Source organism: Symphodus melops (assembly GCF_947650265.1).
Source record: "Symphodus melops genome assembly, chromosome: 5".
In the NCBI taxonomy this organism is placed as follows: Eukaryota; Metazoa; Chordata; class Actinopteri; order Labriformes; family Labridae; genus Symphodus; species Symphodus melops.
This window is the reverse complement of record NC_136695.1, coordinates 16,778,828-16,792,534: the sequence shown is the minus strand read 5'-3', so window position 1 is coordinate 16,792,534 and position 13,707 is coordinate 16,778,828. Positions and strand designations below refer to the sequence as shown.

Genomic DNA, 13,707 nt, shown 5'->3' with positions numbered 1-13,707 from the left:
TTTAAAAGGACTACATGAGTTGTATTTACTTTTAGTCTTTCATGGGGAAAAAATGCACCTCCTAGTTACCGGTAATTTGTGGAACTTTTGCACCCCAGACCAACAGAACTTTGCAAGATTAGCAAACACTGGTTATATTACAATCCATTTTGACCACAAATATCTGCATGGCACTAACACCCTTTGGTTGTTTCATGTTTCACTGGCTGCCTTTACATGCTATGCCTGCTGGCAGATGCGGCCTGCTGGCAGCTGGTTGCTCAGCACTGAGTTAATTATATCCAGCTTCACTGCCTGACACAGAGACGCACTTTTAGCTCTTCAGCATCAGTTATGATGTTGACAGTTGCCCTGACTGTGAGTCACCTGTTCTTTTCACACAGAGGTACTTGACTTCTGCTCTGGTCAGACCAGTGGGCAGTGAGGAGAAGACTTGTGAGAGTGTGACGCACGGCTGCACACATGACAGCAGGGCCAAACGTGGCTTGCTGAAGAGGAACAAGAAAGATGAATAACAGAGGGATCGACAGCCAGAGGGAAAGAGGTAGTGGAGCTTTTCTTTAGGAGCTGGAATTTATTAGTTTTTAAGTGAAATGGGTGGCTTTCCCGGCTGTTGAGTTACTTCATGTTGCTCATTAGTTTCAGGGAAAGAGAGGAAATCAATGAAATAAAGATGTTTTATTAGACAGTCAAGTTTTTTTCAAAGACCTTCTTCAAAAGAGTTTTTGATGAAGGTGACTCATGTTTAAAATATTTAAAGAGTTTAATACATCTTTAGAGCATATTTTATCATCAAAAACTTTTTTCCTGAAATCTAGCAGTGAAACAGGTCAACTGGGTGGCCTCTGTGCCATGCCAGTTGGGGTAAAGGCCAGCAATCCCCTGCAGCCAGGGACAACTTGCTACGAACAACTAAAACCCAATGCAAACACGTGTGACCTAGTTTCATCTTTGCTTTTGTTTAATTAAACTCCTCTTCACATTACTTTTCTCCTGCAAACGTTTTCTTTGGTTGTTCAAGGCCATGGAGTCAGAGGGTGAAATGCATCCCAGCTGCTGCTGCTGCAGTGGTGCTTTGGCTGCTTCCTCTGGCAAAAAGTCCAACCATCTGTTTTATGTTGGAATAGGTTATTTAAGTTGCTATATTGATGCACCTCAGTGATTAAAAGACAACTATGGTCAAAGTTACATACGAAAAAACATCAACATCTTTAGGAACATGTCATGCTTTGCACATGTAAACATCCAATTTTTATTCATTTCCTACTTTTCACCTCTAGCCGAACTTCTGAAAAACAGAAATAATCATATCAACAGTCTTTCTGTCATTGTTTTAAACTATAAAAACATAAAAGTAATAATAATAATAATAATAAAAGTGATAACCCATTCCAAGAAATATGGCTGAGTAAGTTACTTCACCATCTTTGAGAAGATACAAGACGCATACAATTCTACGTGGAGAGCTCCCACTTTGTTTTCTTTGACAGGTGAATAACAGCACAACAAAAACCAAAAAACAGCAGACTTTTCTGCAAAATAAAGGTTCATAAAGGCAATTTTGGAGGACATTACAGCAACGTTCTCACTTTCCAGCACATAGTGGTAACAGCTGGGTGCAGTCAGACTCTGACCTCAGCTGTCACGGTCCATTCACTGTGATCACTGACCTTCAGGATATATTATCCAGTTTTTAATTTAAATAATTACAGGCAAAGAGAACTACCCTGGGCACATACTAAACACCATATCATCAGCAGAGCCAAAGGACCCATTTTAGCACACTATGGCCGATTATTTTTGTTTTCAATGGCTATTAACAAGGTGGAAAAAATCTCTAAGCTAACGTGTAAGACTTGTTAGATTAAATAGGAGTCAGATTCCAGAAATGGAGAGAGGACAAAGCAGATAAGGATTTTTGAACATTAAAAACCAGTGTACTTTACTGCACTTTTATATACCGTAGGCACATGGTTAATTAGTCACCACAATGTATCTTCTCCACATTTAATTCCAACCTCCTCAACAACACTCACACACACATTGTATTGTAGCCTGTCTCAGCACATGGGGTCACAAGCATCACTTCATTGTTTCCATGGAGTTGTTCAAATGGATGACCTCAACCATGGCAGATTTTTACAGTGTTCTATATCATAGTTTGACATGGATCTGTTTAGAGTTAAAAAAAAAAAAAAAAAGCTCAGCTAAATGCCACGTAAGACAATATATATCTTTGACTTTTGAAAAAGAATCAAATAAGGATTGTAAAGGCAAAAAAGTCAACAGAGCTGATATTTTTATTGACCAAATGTTACAGTTCCACTGTCACATCCTACAAAATTCAAACAAGTTCCTTCATACAAGCACTGCTTGTAATAGTACACAACCTATAGGTCATGATGCAAACTGATAAATAAGCTAGCAGTGACTATGGGAAAGTCTTTTCACAAGCATCCTATGTACAGCTTAAACCCTCAATAAGAAAAAGAACTAAAAACATGAAAAAGGCCTTTCTTTTCTGGTTAAACTGAATTATGTTCTGACTATAGCGTACCGTCTTTATTTACATGCTGCCCCCTAGTGGCACAGCTTAACTCCTGCCTTCTACTCACACACGGAGGTTTATGTTTCAGATGTAACAGGAAAAGGTCACAGCTATGAAAATGACAGCTTGTCCTGCACTTTAACTGGCCTCACAATCAACATTCCTACATCCATAGTCCATACTTTCAGTCTGTGATGTGACCACCAACAACAAAAACAACAGATAATCTCACAGATGAAAGCATCCCAGTTATTAATACTTCAATCCAAAACCTTGCTTGGCAGAAGCAAATCAGATTTTGGTATAATATATACGATAAAGCAACAAGGATGTGATAAAATGTGTGGAAACTAAGGCTACACATTTCAGAGTTTCTATTCAGTCACACATAAAAGCTGTGCTCACATTTATTCAGCCTGTTCTCAAGTCTCCTAACGTGATGGCCCACACATAAAGATATAAACCATCCGTCTGATAAAACTGGGATGATGATGTGGATCTAGATGACAAAGTCTTAAACTGACTCCCTAAGCATGCAGCTTCAGTAAATCTTTACTTTTCTTTCTGTTCCTCTTTCGTCCACACGTATTTTGAGTATTAACAGACCTGTTTGCATAAAGATATGATAAAGAACTGATGAAACACTGTAGCTGTGATATATGGCTTTAAGTTCTGTGATAGGAGTGGAGGCATGTTGTGGGTGTTTTTGTAAAAAGGTGTTAAAAAAATATCTCTCTATTGTGCTTCAAAGTATTACTAAGATATACCTCCTGGTGAGGAGGCACCAAACAGTAAAAAATAGTGTATGACAGGATTGTTAAAACTCACAGAACATAAAGACCTTTCAGGTAATGCTAATTTAACTCAGAGTGACATCTTGAGGTACCAAATGAAACGCACTGCATGACCACCACTATGAAAACGTTTGTATAGGAAACACTACAAGAGATGCAGAGCAGCAATAGGTCCAGCAACACCTCCTGTTCTTTAAAACTCAGGGAATCGGGATAAAGCCAAGGTCCGGAGCATCACCCAGTATTAAAGTGGCGTGGGTCAGCGTTGGGGAGGGAGAAGCCAGGCGGAAGGCCGGGTTAATAGAGTGCAGCGAGTCCCTCTTGCTGCTTCTACTGAATGGTGGGCAAGGAGCAGCCACAGGATGGCGGTCCTGCTGTCTTGAGCAGCCGGCCAAAGGTGAAGCTTCTGCTGAAGTTGCTGTAGCGCTGGAGACCTCCACACTGAGAGGACTGGTCTTTGTTGTCCCAGGAGGGCACAGGCTGTGGGAGTCGAAGGAGGTGACCACCCTCTCCAGCACGTCCTTGGTGCTCTGAGTGCACTGTGTGAGGACGATAAAAACTGAGAAGTCAAGAAAAAAAAGGGGAAACTCATCTGCATCATCAGGTTGTGTTAACGGAGGTCAAACTGGACAAAAAGCATCGAAATTCAGCAACGTGATTTAAATGATTAGTTTAGAGCTCATCAAGCACAGCGAACACAATGAAAGCACTGATGACAGTGTGGATCCGAATACAGAAGCGTGTAAGCAGTGAGACAGACGCAGACAATGAAGTCTCTTCTTGTAGCTCTGATAAAAGGCAGAAAGCGAGTTACAGTGCAGGATCTTTTTTTTTTTGCTCACATCACTACCTTTTCATGCACAAGAACAACCCAGACATGTTTGAAAACAAAACAAACATCCCGTCCAGCGGCTGAGAAGTTAACAGTAAGATGATCAGCCTTCAAACAGCAGCTCCACCCCTTGCCGAGTGAGAATGAATGTTAGTGAGGAGACAATGAATGGTAGTGAAGCATGCACAGGGCCTGGACTTAGTTATAGGCTTCTAAGACAATGTCTTAAAAAAAAAAAAAAGATATTGGTTGAGATGACTATGATTCCACACCTAAACACAATGTATGTTATGAAAGAGACACAGTGAGTGGGCTTTGAAGCGATGTTGAGATTAAGTACTCAACCCTACTCTTACCATCAACCGTCTACAAGCAGCAACGCCCTTCAGGCTGTGCAGGACAAAGCAAAATCCTGACAGTTCTCCTCCTGGCATGATGGGATGGATATAATAAAACACTCAGAGTCAGATCATTCTTTCTGGGATTAAAGTAAAGGCATATGAAACAAATAAACTTATTCAGATAATGCATTTAAAAAAAAACAAAAAACATTAAAGTCTGGAAAGGTAAAAAGCAGAAGCAGACTCAAAACAGAGACCCAAATACAAAATAAGTGTTTATTCAAAATATAGAGGAACAACTTGAAGGTAAATAAGACACGTAGATACGTAGAGGTTTCTTTTTTCTTTAAGAAAGCAAAGCAGAATAGTTTAAAAAAAAGTGCCAGTTATTGAAGGCGTGTGGCATGATCTGATAAAGTGCTGACACATAAAATACAAAACACCATCTGCTGTCTCATTTAAAGGCAGTAAACCAGTTCTTTGTGTTCACACATATTCACTGAAAAACATGAGCAAACCCAGTACATTAACAAAGAGGTAGATACAGCAACCGAACAGGTTTACTGTCCCACAACACTGAATTTCCAGAATATATCTGCAGCAGAGTGACGGGTTAAGTCAGCAACCATTCACCTGAACATAGGTGTGTGTGTGTGTTTTTTTAACAGCTCAATGGTGGCGAGCAGTGCTGCAGGTGGTTTCCAGGACATGATGCTTCTGTAGCTCAAAGAACAAATGACACTGAAGTTTTATTCCAGGGTGCTTTCTTATGATTGACTCACTCTTTAGTTAAGGGTTCTGCTAAATGTCAGTACGTATTAGCCAAATCAGCAAATACTTCTGTGCAAATCTGACTTTGTGTTGTTGTTTTTGTGTGCGTCAGTTCCAACTTAAAGGATCACAAGCTGACTTCTGCTCATTTTGTTCCAGCCCACTCAGGAATACCTTATCTGACAATATTCAAAATCAATCTTTCATAACACTGGACAGTTTCAAAGTACTGCATGTTTGCTCTGGAGGTCTTGAAGATGACGGCGTGGACACACACACACACACACGATAAGGCACACCGGGTGGGTGGGGGGCTAAACACAACACTGGGGCTATGGGACAGTCACGACTCAGGAGGGAGCACAAGCTGCTTCATCCTACCATGTGTGCATCGTTCTTGGCTGTGAAGGGAGGCAGCTCGATCTCTGAGGTTGAAGCGACGGGGATCGCTTCGTCGGGAGGAAGGAAACCTCGTCTGTCGATCAGACTGGAGAACAAAAACCCGGAATAATGTTAAAGCCAGCTGCAACTAATGCTTTGATTTTTAAATATTAATGATGTTTGTAGACCCTGAGCTGTTAATAAAGATCACAGATATAATGGATGATTAATGGATCATTACTGACCTTGGCGACATGGGACCACATAATGTTGCACAACAGTTTGTAATTATACTGTTGTAAGTGTACGGGTTCCCAGAATCCTCTGCACCACGTTTACTTGACCAGGAGCCCTTTATCTGCACAGCAAGCGCATAAAGTAAGCAGTCAGCAAGCAGGTACAGCTTAGTTTAAACTTTTATAAACTTTCAAATATTCACTTACGTCTTCATTGGTTGTGAGGTTGGAGGCTACTAAGTAAGTATGGAAGCCTGAGAGGCCCAGAATAGACCAGATGGAGAAGAAACAAATCACCAACTCCACCACAGTGCAAAAGGAGGAGTTAAGGTATGATGGTAGAACCAGCAGATGACAATCAAAACTGATCATAAAAAAAATCTAAGAAAAGACAAGTGAGCACCAACAATTACAGAAAAGTCAGTGAATGGTTAACTTTTTCAAAATTTAAAGTCAAAATGGATGCAAATAAGCAACACGTGAAGAATTCAGAACGACACCAACATGTATTGAAACAACCAACTGTGATGTCATGCACGTTACGCGTAACCTGAGGAGATTCCCTCACACCCTGTTGAAATAGCCAAAAGAACCAGTCAGGCGTCATGCGGTGTATATTTGTCGAGCCACTGACATCATCTCGCCAGGACATGAGGCAGCAAACCTCCTACTGAAAAGTTGTCAGCCTAAGACGCTGCTTTGCTAATGCTAACTCTCTGATCCTATTAAGCATGAGCTTACGCTGAGGAGCAGCAACCGGAGTTGCAGTGTCAATAGTGTTGCTTCTTGGAACCATGTGGTTGCAAGACAAAAAAAATTATTGTTCTAATAAACAGGTTGATTATGTTAAAAAAAAAAAAAAAGGATATCTGGCAGGGCTCTCCTGGATGGCTTGAACAATGCTTTTGCCTGCTTGAGTACCTGGAGAGGAAACACAAACATCAGACATATCTAAAATAAAGCCTTTCGTGCGATCAGAAATTGTGTTTTTATACAAAGTGAGAATACTTACGCAGTGTAATGTGTGTGATGACACAGCCAAATATAAAAGATGTCAGAAAAGACAGAGAGATGATGAAGCTGTAGAAAAAGCGGTAATTGCGTTTGCCCACACAGTTCCCCACCCACGGACAGTGGTGATCGAATCGTTCTGAGGATTTAAAAAAAAAAAAAAACGCACACATACCAGAAATTAGACGCATTCAAAAGTCAACGGGTAGCAGACTTCATACCTAACATGTTGTTGTGTTAATCATCTATTGTAGACAGGAGTCAGGTGTACATGAACGATAGTCTTTATTCAGTTATCTAATATTGGATTCCTGTGTGGTAACAGGTGGATTAAATCTCACACTCCTGGTTGTATGAGGTGCATCTATGATACATTCACCCTCCCTGTGTTACGACTCTGTGGGTCAACACACGATGAGAAACTTTTCGATGAGATACGCAGACTGTATTTCATTAACTGATGGTGATCTTTGAGACATTTTGCTCCGAATAAAATCTGTGGATATTCACTACCATCACTTCTGTTTCAAAGCCTGAGTAGAGGCAACGCATGTTTAACGTAAGCATGCATTGTGAATATGGGCATGTGAATACTGTTTAGATGTTAGAGATTGTTTTGATTTTCCAGGGAGCCTTTTAAAAAACAGATGAAAAGATAGCCTTTTGGCTAACTGGTATATTTACAGAAATGTTTTTTTAATATGAATTACCCCTGTAAAATAAAAATAAAAATCAATAAAACAGAGACTTGAACTAACTTAAATATATCTTGTATTACTACACACCTTTACATTTTCCCATGGGAGACAGTCTATGGCTGCAAAAGATTAATAAGGCCCGCTCTTTATGGTGAACTACCTCCATCCTGGTACATATAAAGCAAACTAACAAAAGCTCTCCAGCCCATTAGTGCATGCACGTCTTCTAGTCAGTCATTTGAGGATGTTCAGAATTAGTGCAGGTGGGATGAGTGTTTATGTCCCACTAAATCCTTACCCACACAGTTGTCACACAGGCTGCAGTGGGAGGTCCGAGGGGGGCGAAATGTTTTACAAGTGAAGCAGTATTTGAGCTTCACCACCTGCTGGTTGATGAGGATCTCCTTGGTCCGCGGAGGGGGGCGATATGTAGAGGATCCTGAGGTATCTTAAAATAGAGAAGTACAAGACGCAGACTCACTGAGACTTCACTATCAAAACAGATCCCCCCCCCAAAAAACCCTTAAACAACAAAAAGGTCCATCTATTGCAGTCAATCATAGAGAATAAGCTGCTTAGGTCTTTGTCAACAACATGGCCCTCAGATATCCCCCATATGGCAAAGCTCTTTTACCCCATCTGGCCCACTGTGAGTGTGCGTGTTTGTCTCACCTATCTGCTTCTCTATGTCTGCTGCTTCATCTGGAGTCGCCCTTGGTAGGATGCCTGGATCTGTAAAGCTGGTCCTCAGCAGGGACAAGACCACAAACACAAAAAGTACCCCACCTATCACAGGTATGAAGACGGTCAGATGCTTCACCAGGAAGGGGCAACTGTGAACAAAACAGAAAAAGCAAAATGTGTCAGGATCAATTCAGGTGAACAGAAAGCATGTAAGGAAATGTTCATTTACTCACTCGAATGCAAAGAAAAGGCCACATGTGACAACAATAAGGCCCAGGGTCAGAGGAAGGACACCGCTTTGTCTGGCCAGGATGATCCGTCCATCGCAGAAAAACCTGTTCTTCCCCGGGAACACTTCCCATTTCCTCCGCGGACGCTGCACTCTCTTCTCGCTGTGTTTCTGTGCCGACGAGGGCAACACCGACAGAGCGCGCGGGTCGATCTGCTGATACTCACAATTCTTCATCATGTAAACAACATACACACGCTTCCGAGGTAGCTAAAAGGCACAACAGAAACTCTCCTTTCTCGACACGTTTTCCAAGTGGAAAGCACCTCTCAAGATTCATTCATTGTACACGGAGACGTTGCTTGTTCGGTTAGCTTTCAGATGCCCATTCTGAATGCTAACGCTAGTCAGCTAGCTAGCGCACAAACAAAACCATTGTTGTCCGCGGCAGAGTTTCACAAGCTCAGTCACTTCCCTAACTACCATCTTTAGTAGTTAAACCAAAGCCATTCTTTAGTATGATTTCTAAACGTGTCTTTTGTCATATATTTACTCCAGTAAACGGGCTCCTACTCAAGCTTCCTGCGGCGACTCACGTTTCCTTTTTTCAGCCAATGTACGTAAAGGTGAGGACGGTGACGCCACTCCAAGGACTCGCCACTCACTTAAACACTTCCGGTATAAGAGAGTATGATTTCTGGATCGATTCAGTTTTCAGCCTCTTGTTCATTTATGATCTGTACTAAGTGGCATATTGTAAACTATTTTAACACTCTTAGTAGTTTTCATATTTTCTTCAAGTGAAAACTGTGGTCTCATTAGTAAGAACAAGGTGTCAAAAAAATATTCACAATCAAAACACTTTGCAAGTGTACAAAACCGTAACCTAATTCGTCATTGAAAAGATTCATTTGAACATAGGCCAATCTTTAAGGGTATTTAATCCTTATAAAGGTAAGCGGAAGTTTGAAACAAATCTTCATTTGAGACTAGAATATTATGGCCAAGATATAGAAATTGGTCTGAAAGCTAGAGAGGTGATTTGCCGAGGTGCCCTTGAGCAGGGCACCGAGCCCTCACAAGCTCAGGGGGCGCTTGCAGTGGGGGCAGCTGCCGCACTCTGTGATTCAAGCCTGTGTGTGTGTGAAGCATCTCTAGAATAATAAGAGAGTGCGGACCACAATTTCGCACTCAGGGATTAAGTATATAATAAATGTAAAAAATCCAATTAAAACATAGGCAATCATAATATGAGCCATTCAGAATAATCTGAATGTTTAAATCATTCTTAAGCCATATTTCTATGATGATACTCTTAGCCTATAAATCTATTCTATATTTTCAGTGTAAAGATGAATAAGCCTTAATTGTATCACCCTGCAGGAATCCAAACAACAGACAGAAAAGGACAACAAATGGTCACAAAAGCGTCATCGACACATCCCATGGGTACCAACATCAACATCTACATTACGCCAAGAGGTAAACAGAAGTTGACTTGTTTCAGTAAGAAACCCCTGCACCTCTACTTTCCTCGTCCATGACAGTGCCACTGACAAAGTTCTGAGGGAACCTTCAACGGCAGGAAAGGCTCCAGTAGCAGGTTTAAAGCTACTCATTTCCCCTCTCGAAGCTGGATCAAATCTTTCTCTCACTCACTCACTCTCTCTTCTTCCTTCTTCAGAACACATAAGCATGTTGTTTTGCACATCTCATTATTCAGCAGCACCTTCTTACATTCCTCTTCTGTTTCACTTACGAATGTCCGCATGTGAGAAAGAATTGGCCAACATGATGTCGCCTGCCACACGTTTGAATGACCTCTGGATTGTTTTTCACATGTACTTTAATCTTTAAATTCAAAGCTAAACTTGCCAGTGCAACTTTGGCAGTTATCATCCTGTACATCAAAACACAATACAGCAATTTTACATTAATGCATAAAAAAGCCCCCCCCCCCCCCCGAAATGAAAAGTAAACTTACATAGAGGATGATTTAACATCAACTAAATGTTTATTTTTCAATTAATTCCCTAAAGTCCCAAAACTCTAATTTAGGATTTTTCCAGACATGCAATGCAAAATTACTGAGGATAAAATTGTTTACAGACTGTTGCAAACACCTTTTATAACAGAGAAATGGGAATCTAATTAATTTACTATTGCATGAATAAATTGGCATACAAAAAAAACCTTATTTAACAATGCGTTCCATGCAGGACTCAGCAATAAACTCCTAAAATGAGGAACAGTATTTAATGTTACTTTTCTCTACTTTGATATTTTTTACTGAGATTAGGGCAATAGCTGTTTCCCTTTATTCTAAAAGGAATAAATAATGGCAAAATCCCTTTTTTATACCTGGAATAATCTGCATGATGCTATTACAATGAAAATATTACAATTACTGGTATTTGAAGAAAAAAAAAATCAGAAATTATTGATGATGAATTGAACTGTATAACATTTCATGTCATTCAAATTTTGGTACACTGCAAAGTCCTTCAAAGAAATATTGCATTTAAAGCTCTGAGTCAAAAACTACGTCCATGGCAAGAAGTTACAATGAAGAGCGAGGCCCAGCAGCCAGTAAGAGAGGAAATATCCCAGGATGCTTTGCGTGGTAGGAGAACAGGTTGTAAAGTGTGGCAGCAGAGCGATGATGGGGTTTTGAGGTTTGTGATCACATCCACTTCTGGAGTTTGTCTGTAGCTGCACATTGGGGTTTGACGTTCTCCTCCGATGAAGGAGAGGTTCATTCAGGAGGAGAAGATGAGCACTGATCCAGAACGGCACAGGAGACGAGGAAGCCATGAATCTGGTCAAAACCTAAAAATTGTAGATCAAATAAATAAATGACAACCAGACAGACAATATGTGCATTGAGAAAAGGATTATGTGATTGACTTACCTGCACATGCATGCACAATGTTCCAAACACCAGAAGAACTGTTGAGTGTACAACGTACACAAACACTCGGGGGTTGAACATACCCGGCGTGGGTTTGTCAAGTCCTTTATTTGCACTTGTCTTCCAAAGTCCGAGTCTCAAACACAGTTCTGGATTAGCTTGAAAGTATGCATAAGCTGCCATAATGCCGAGGTTAGCCATCGGCAGAGCCAGGATAAAGTTTGGTATCTGCCTTAGCTCAAAGTAGCGGAGAAAGCCCACATCCCAGTACACATCCTGGATGTGAGAGTAAAGCAGTGGGAGCGGTCTCATGCACCAGAGTGGTGGTGGACCGTTTTCATCTGGGACTCGGTAGCCTTTTCGTTCAGCGAGTGACAAAAGAGGAGGGGGAATCCGTTCCAAGGAGACGGATGGTGTGCAAAACGTCCTGTACCCGTAGTACTGGAAAGCACAGAAGGGAATAGCAATTATTGCAGTTCCCAGGAGGGAGGTTAGCAAGAGGCGGATAATGACCCAAATATAGTAGAAGACTTTACTACGGCCTTTTGTTGTTGTTCGATACACACGAATTTGGGAGATGGCGTGCAGAGATGGAACATACAAGAGAAATCCTATGTTAACAAGTCCGTTGGATCGCGCTGCGGTGGCTATGCTGAGGGCCAGGCAGGCTCGGAGTGTGAATCCTTTCTCCAGGAGGAACAGACCGCCGAATGTCAGCGCTGCAAACAGGCTCTCTGAGTATCCGGCAGTCATGAAAACATTTGCTGGTGTGATGCAGTACAGCAGGCTGGATAGAAGAGCGAGACGCTTGTCCTGTAAAACGATTCTGCTGAGCGCATGCAGAGCGACCACGCTCAGCAGGAAGAGGGCACTGTTGCCCAGAGCAACCGCCACCAACAAACGCCCCCGCACGCTCAGCCAGCTGCTTATGGGCCACAGCAGTGTGTCGGCCAGGCCTCGCAGGACCACGGGGAAGAGGGGGAAGAAAGCAAAGTTGTGCTCGTAAAGGTATCCCCTCTCAGCGATGAAGAGGAAGTGCTCTGCGTCCCAGTGCGAGAGGCCCCCCAACAACCACTCCACTGTAGAGTCCAGGTAGAGGCGCTCCTCTGTCCGTGGGGGCCTGAATGCATCAGCATCATGGTCAGGGATGGCAGCATTCAACACAGCCTGAGGAGAACAACATTATAATTCATACTCCGTAAGATTCTCAAACATAGCTGTGTACAGTTGCCTTCTCTAGGTCCTACTAAACCTGATAGTATGTTTTCCCCTGAGATCTATTCGTTTGCTACCATAAACAAACATAGGATTGCTCAGGAGACCAAACAGGGGGTAAAAGGTTAAAACTAGGTCTAGACGATGGGGAAGCTTCCTTGATACAACAAGCCTCAAACTTACTTGTAAAATCAGCGACAGACACCTGGTGACTGTTGCAAACTCCAGGACTGCTCTGACATCCATAGTCATTGATGTGACGGACAAGAACTGAACAAGCCGGTTTTGACAGGCCTGAGCATTGTCGCTGCTAAAAGACTCTCACTGCTGGATTCATCATGTTGAGCATTGCACATAGCTAGCCTAGGAAATACGGCACACGAGATCCCGAGACTTCTCCCTTAATTACACGTTTAACAGGTAAAAACACGTTAATAGTGTTTCTCTAAGATTTACAGTCATCTTCAGGCAGAGTGCGCTTTCGTTCAGGTGCAATCTTTGTCCTCGCATCTTCAGCCTGCAGCAACCTAACTCGTTTCGAATGGCAACTTGCACTTCCGGGGCAACCGAAGAATTAACTTCAAAATAAAAGCTCGAGCCATAATGAAGAAAGCGGGGGGGGTTTTTTCGTATCTAAAATTCGTCTGAAATTGATTTTTTTGTATTCTTAGCCCCACGTCTTCTTTTCTGTTGTTATCATGTAACTGTCTCCAGAAGTGGCTGCTTCACACTGCTTCGTGGACATGTTTGTAACTGTTGCATGTTCTTCATTAAGCAGAGAACATATTTACATTACATATTTTGTCTTATTGATTCACTTAACGTGATTGTCATGAATTTGAGTGCACATCAATTTCAGTGAAATCAATTTAAATTATGTTTGTGAATTGTGGTTTTTGGCTTGGTCTCTTATCCATCATTTCTTTTAGGTCCTGACTGAAGGTTTTAGATTTAATGTTTGTTTGTTTTTTATGGTAAATTAAGTTTACAATCTTTTTATGAGTGGCCTCATGAATTTTGTAAAGAAAAAAAAAAAAAGCCAATCCTCATTAAATT

At 41.5% G+C, this 13,707-nt stretch overlaps 2 protein-coding genes across 3 annotated transcripts; both read right to left on the bottom strand.

The window, feature by feature from the left end:
- Window positions 1-2,282: 2,282 nt before the first annotated feature.
- Window positions 2,283-9,188, bottom strand: zdhhc18a (zDHHC palmitoyltransferase 18a). Of its 2 annotated transcripts, XM_079343571.1 has the most exons (10): window positions 8,530-9,186; window positions 8,285-8,445; window positions 7,911-8,060; window positions 6,916-7,053; window positions 6,773-6,824; window positions 6,111-6,213; window positions 5,913-6,025; window positions 5,668-5,773; window positions 4,531-4,601; window positions 3,751-3,881 (listed from the first exon to the last, which is right to left on the bottom strand). In XM_079343571.1, the coding sequence occupies exons 1-9, from the start codon at window positions 8,763-8,765 to the stop codon at window positions 4,560-4,562; spliced, it is 1,101 nt and encodes a 366-aa protein (XP_079199697.1). In that variant the 5' UTR covers window positions 8,766-9,186; the 3' UTR covers window positions 3,751-3,881; window positions 4,531-4,559. The 2 variants fall into 2 exon arrangements, with proteins under 2 accessions (XP_079199696.1, XP_079199697.1); XM_079343570.1 differs by lacking the exon at window positions 4,531-4,601 and having other exon boundaries at window positions 2,283-3,881; window positions 8,530-9,188.
- A 1,332-nt stretch (window positions 9,189-10,520) lies between these two features.
- On the bottom strand, window positions 10,521-13,224 carry pigv (phosphatidylinositol glycan anchor biosynthesis, class V). Its single transcript, XM_079343922.1, has 3 exons — window positions 12,835-13,224; window positions 11,437-12,603; window positions 10,521-11,354 (listed from the first exon to the last, which is right to left on the bottom strand). Exons 1-3 carry the CDS (start codon window positions 12,901-12,903, stop codon window positions 11,067-11,069), a joined length of 1,524 nt encoding a protein of 507 aa, XP_079200048.1. The 5' UTR covers window positions 12,904-13,224; the 3' UTR covers window positions 10,521-11,066.
- Between the last annotated feature and the right edge of the window lie 483 nt (window positions 13,225-13,707).

Excerpts from the sequence above, each read along its gene's own strand:
- zdhhc18a (XM_079343570.1), bottom strand. The coding sequence starts at position 8,765 with ATGATGAAGAATTGTGAGTATCAGCAGATCGACCCGCGCGCTCTGTCG. Across the intron at positions 6,825-6,915 it reads CATCACACACATTACACTGC|GTACTCAAGCAGGCAAAAGC; the intron begins GTAAGTATTCTC and ends TTTCCTCTCCAG. Across the intron at positions 3,882-5,667 it reads CCAAGAACGATGCACACATG|TGCACTCAGAGCACCAAGGA; the intron begins GTAGGATGAAGC and ends GTCCTCACACAG.
- pigv (XM_079343922.1), bottom strand. The coding sequence starts at position 12,903 with ATGACTATGGATGTCAGAGCAGTCCTGGAGTTTGCAACAGTCACCAGG. Across the intron at positions 12,604-12,834 it reads GTCTGTCGCTGATTTTACAA|GCTGTGTTGAATGCTGCCAT; the intron begins GTAAGTTTGAGG and ends TGTTCTCCTCAG. Across the intron at positions 11,355-11,436 it reads CATTGTGCATGCATGTGCAG|GTTTTGACCAGATTCATGGC; the intron begins GTAAGTCAATCA and ends TACAATTTTTAG.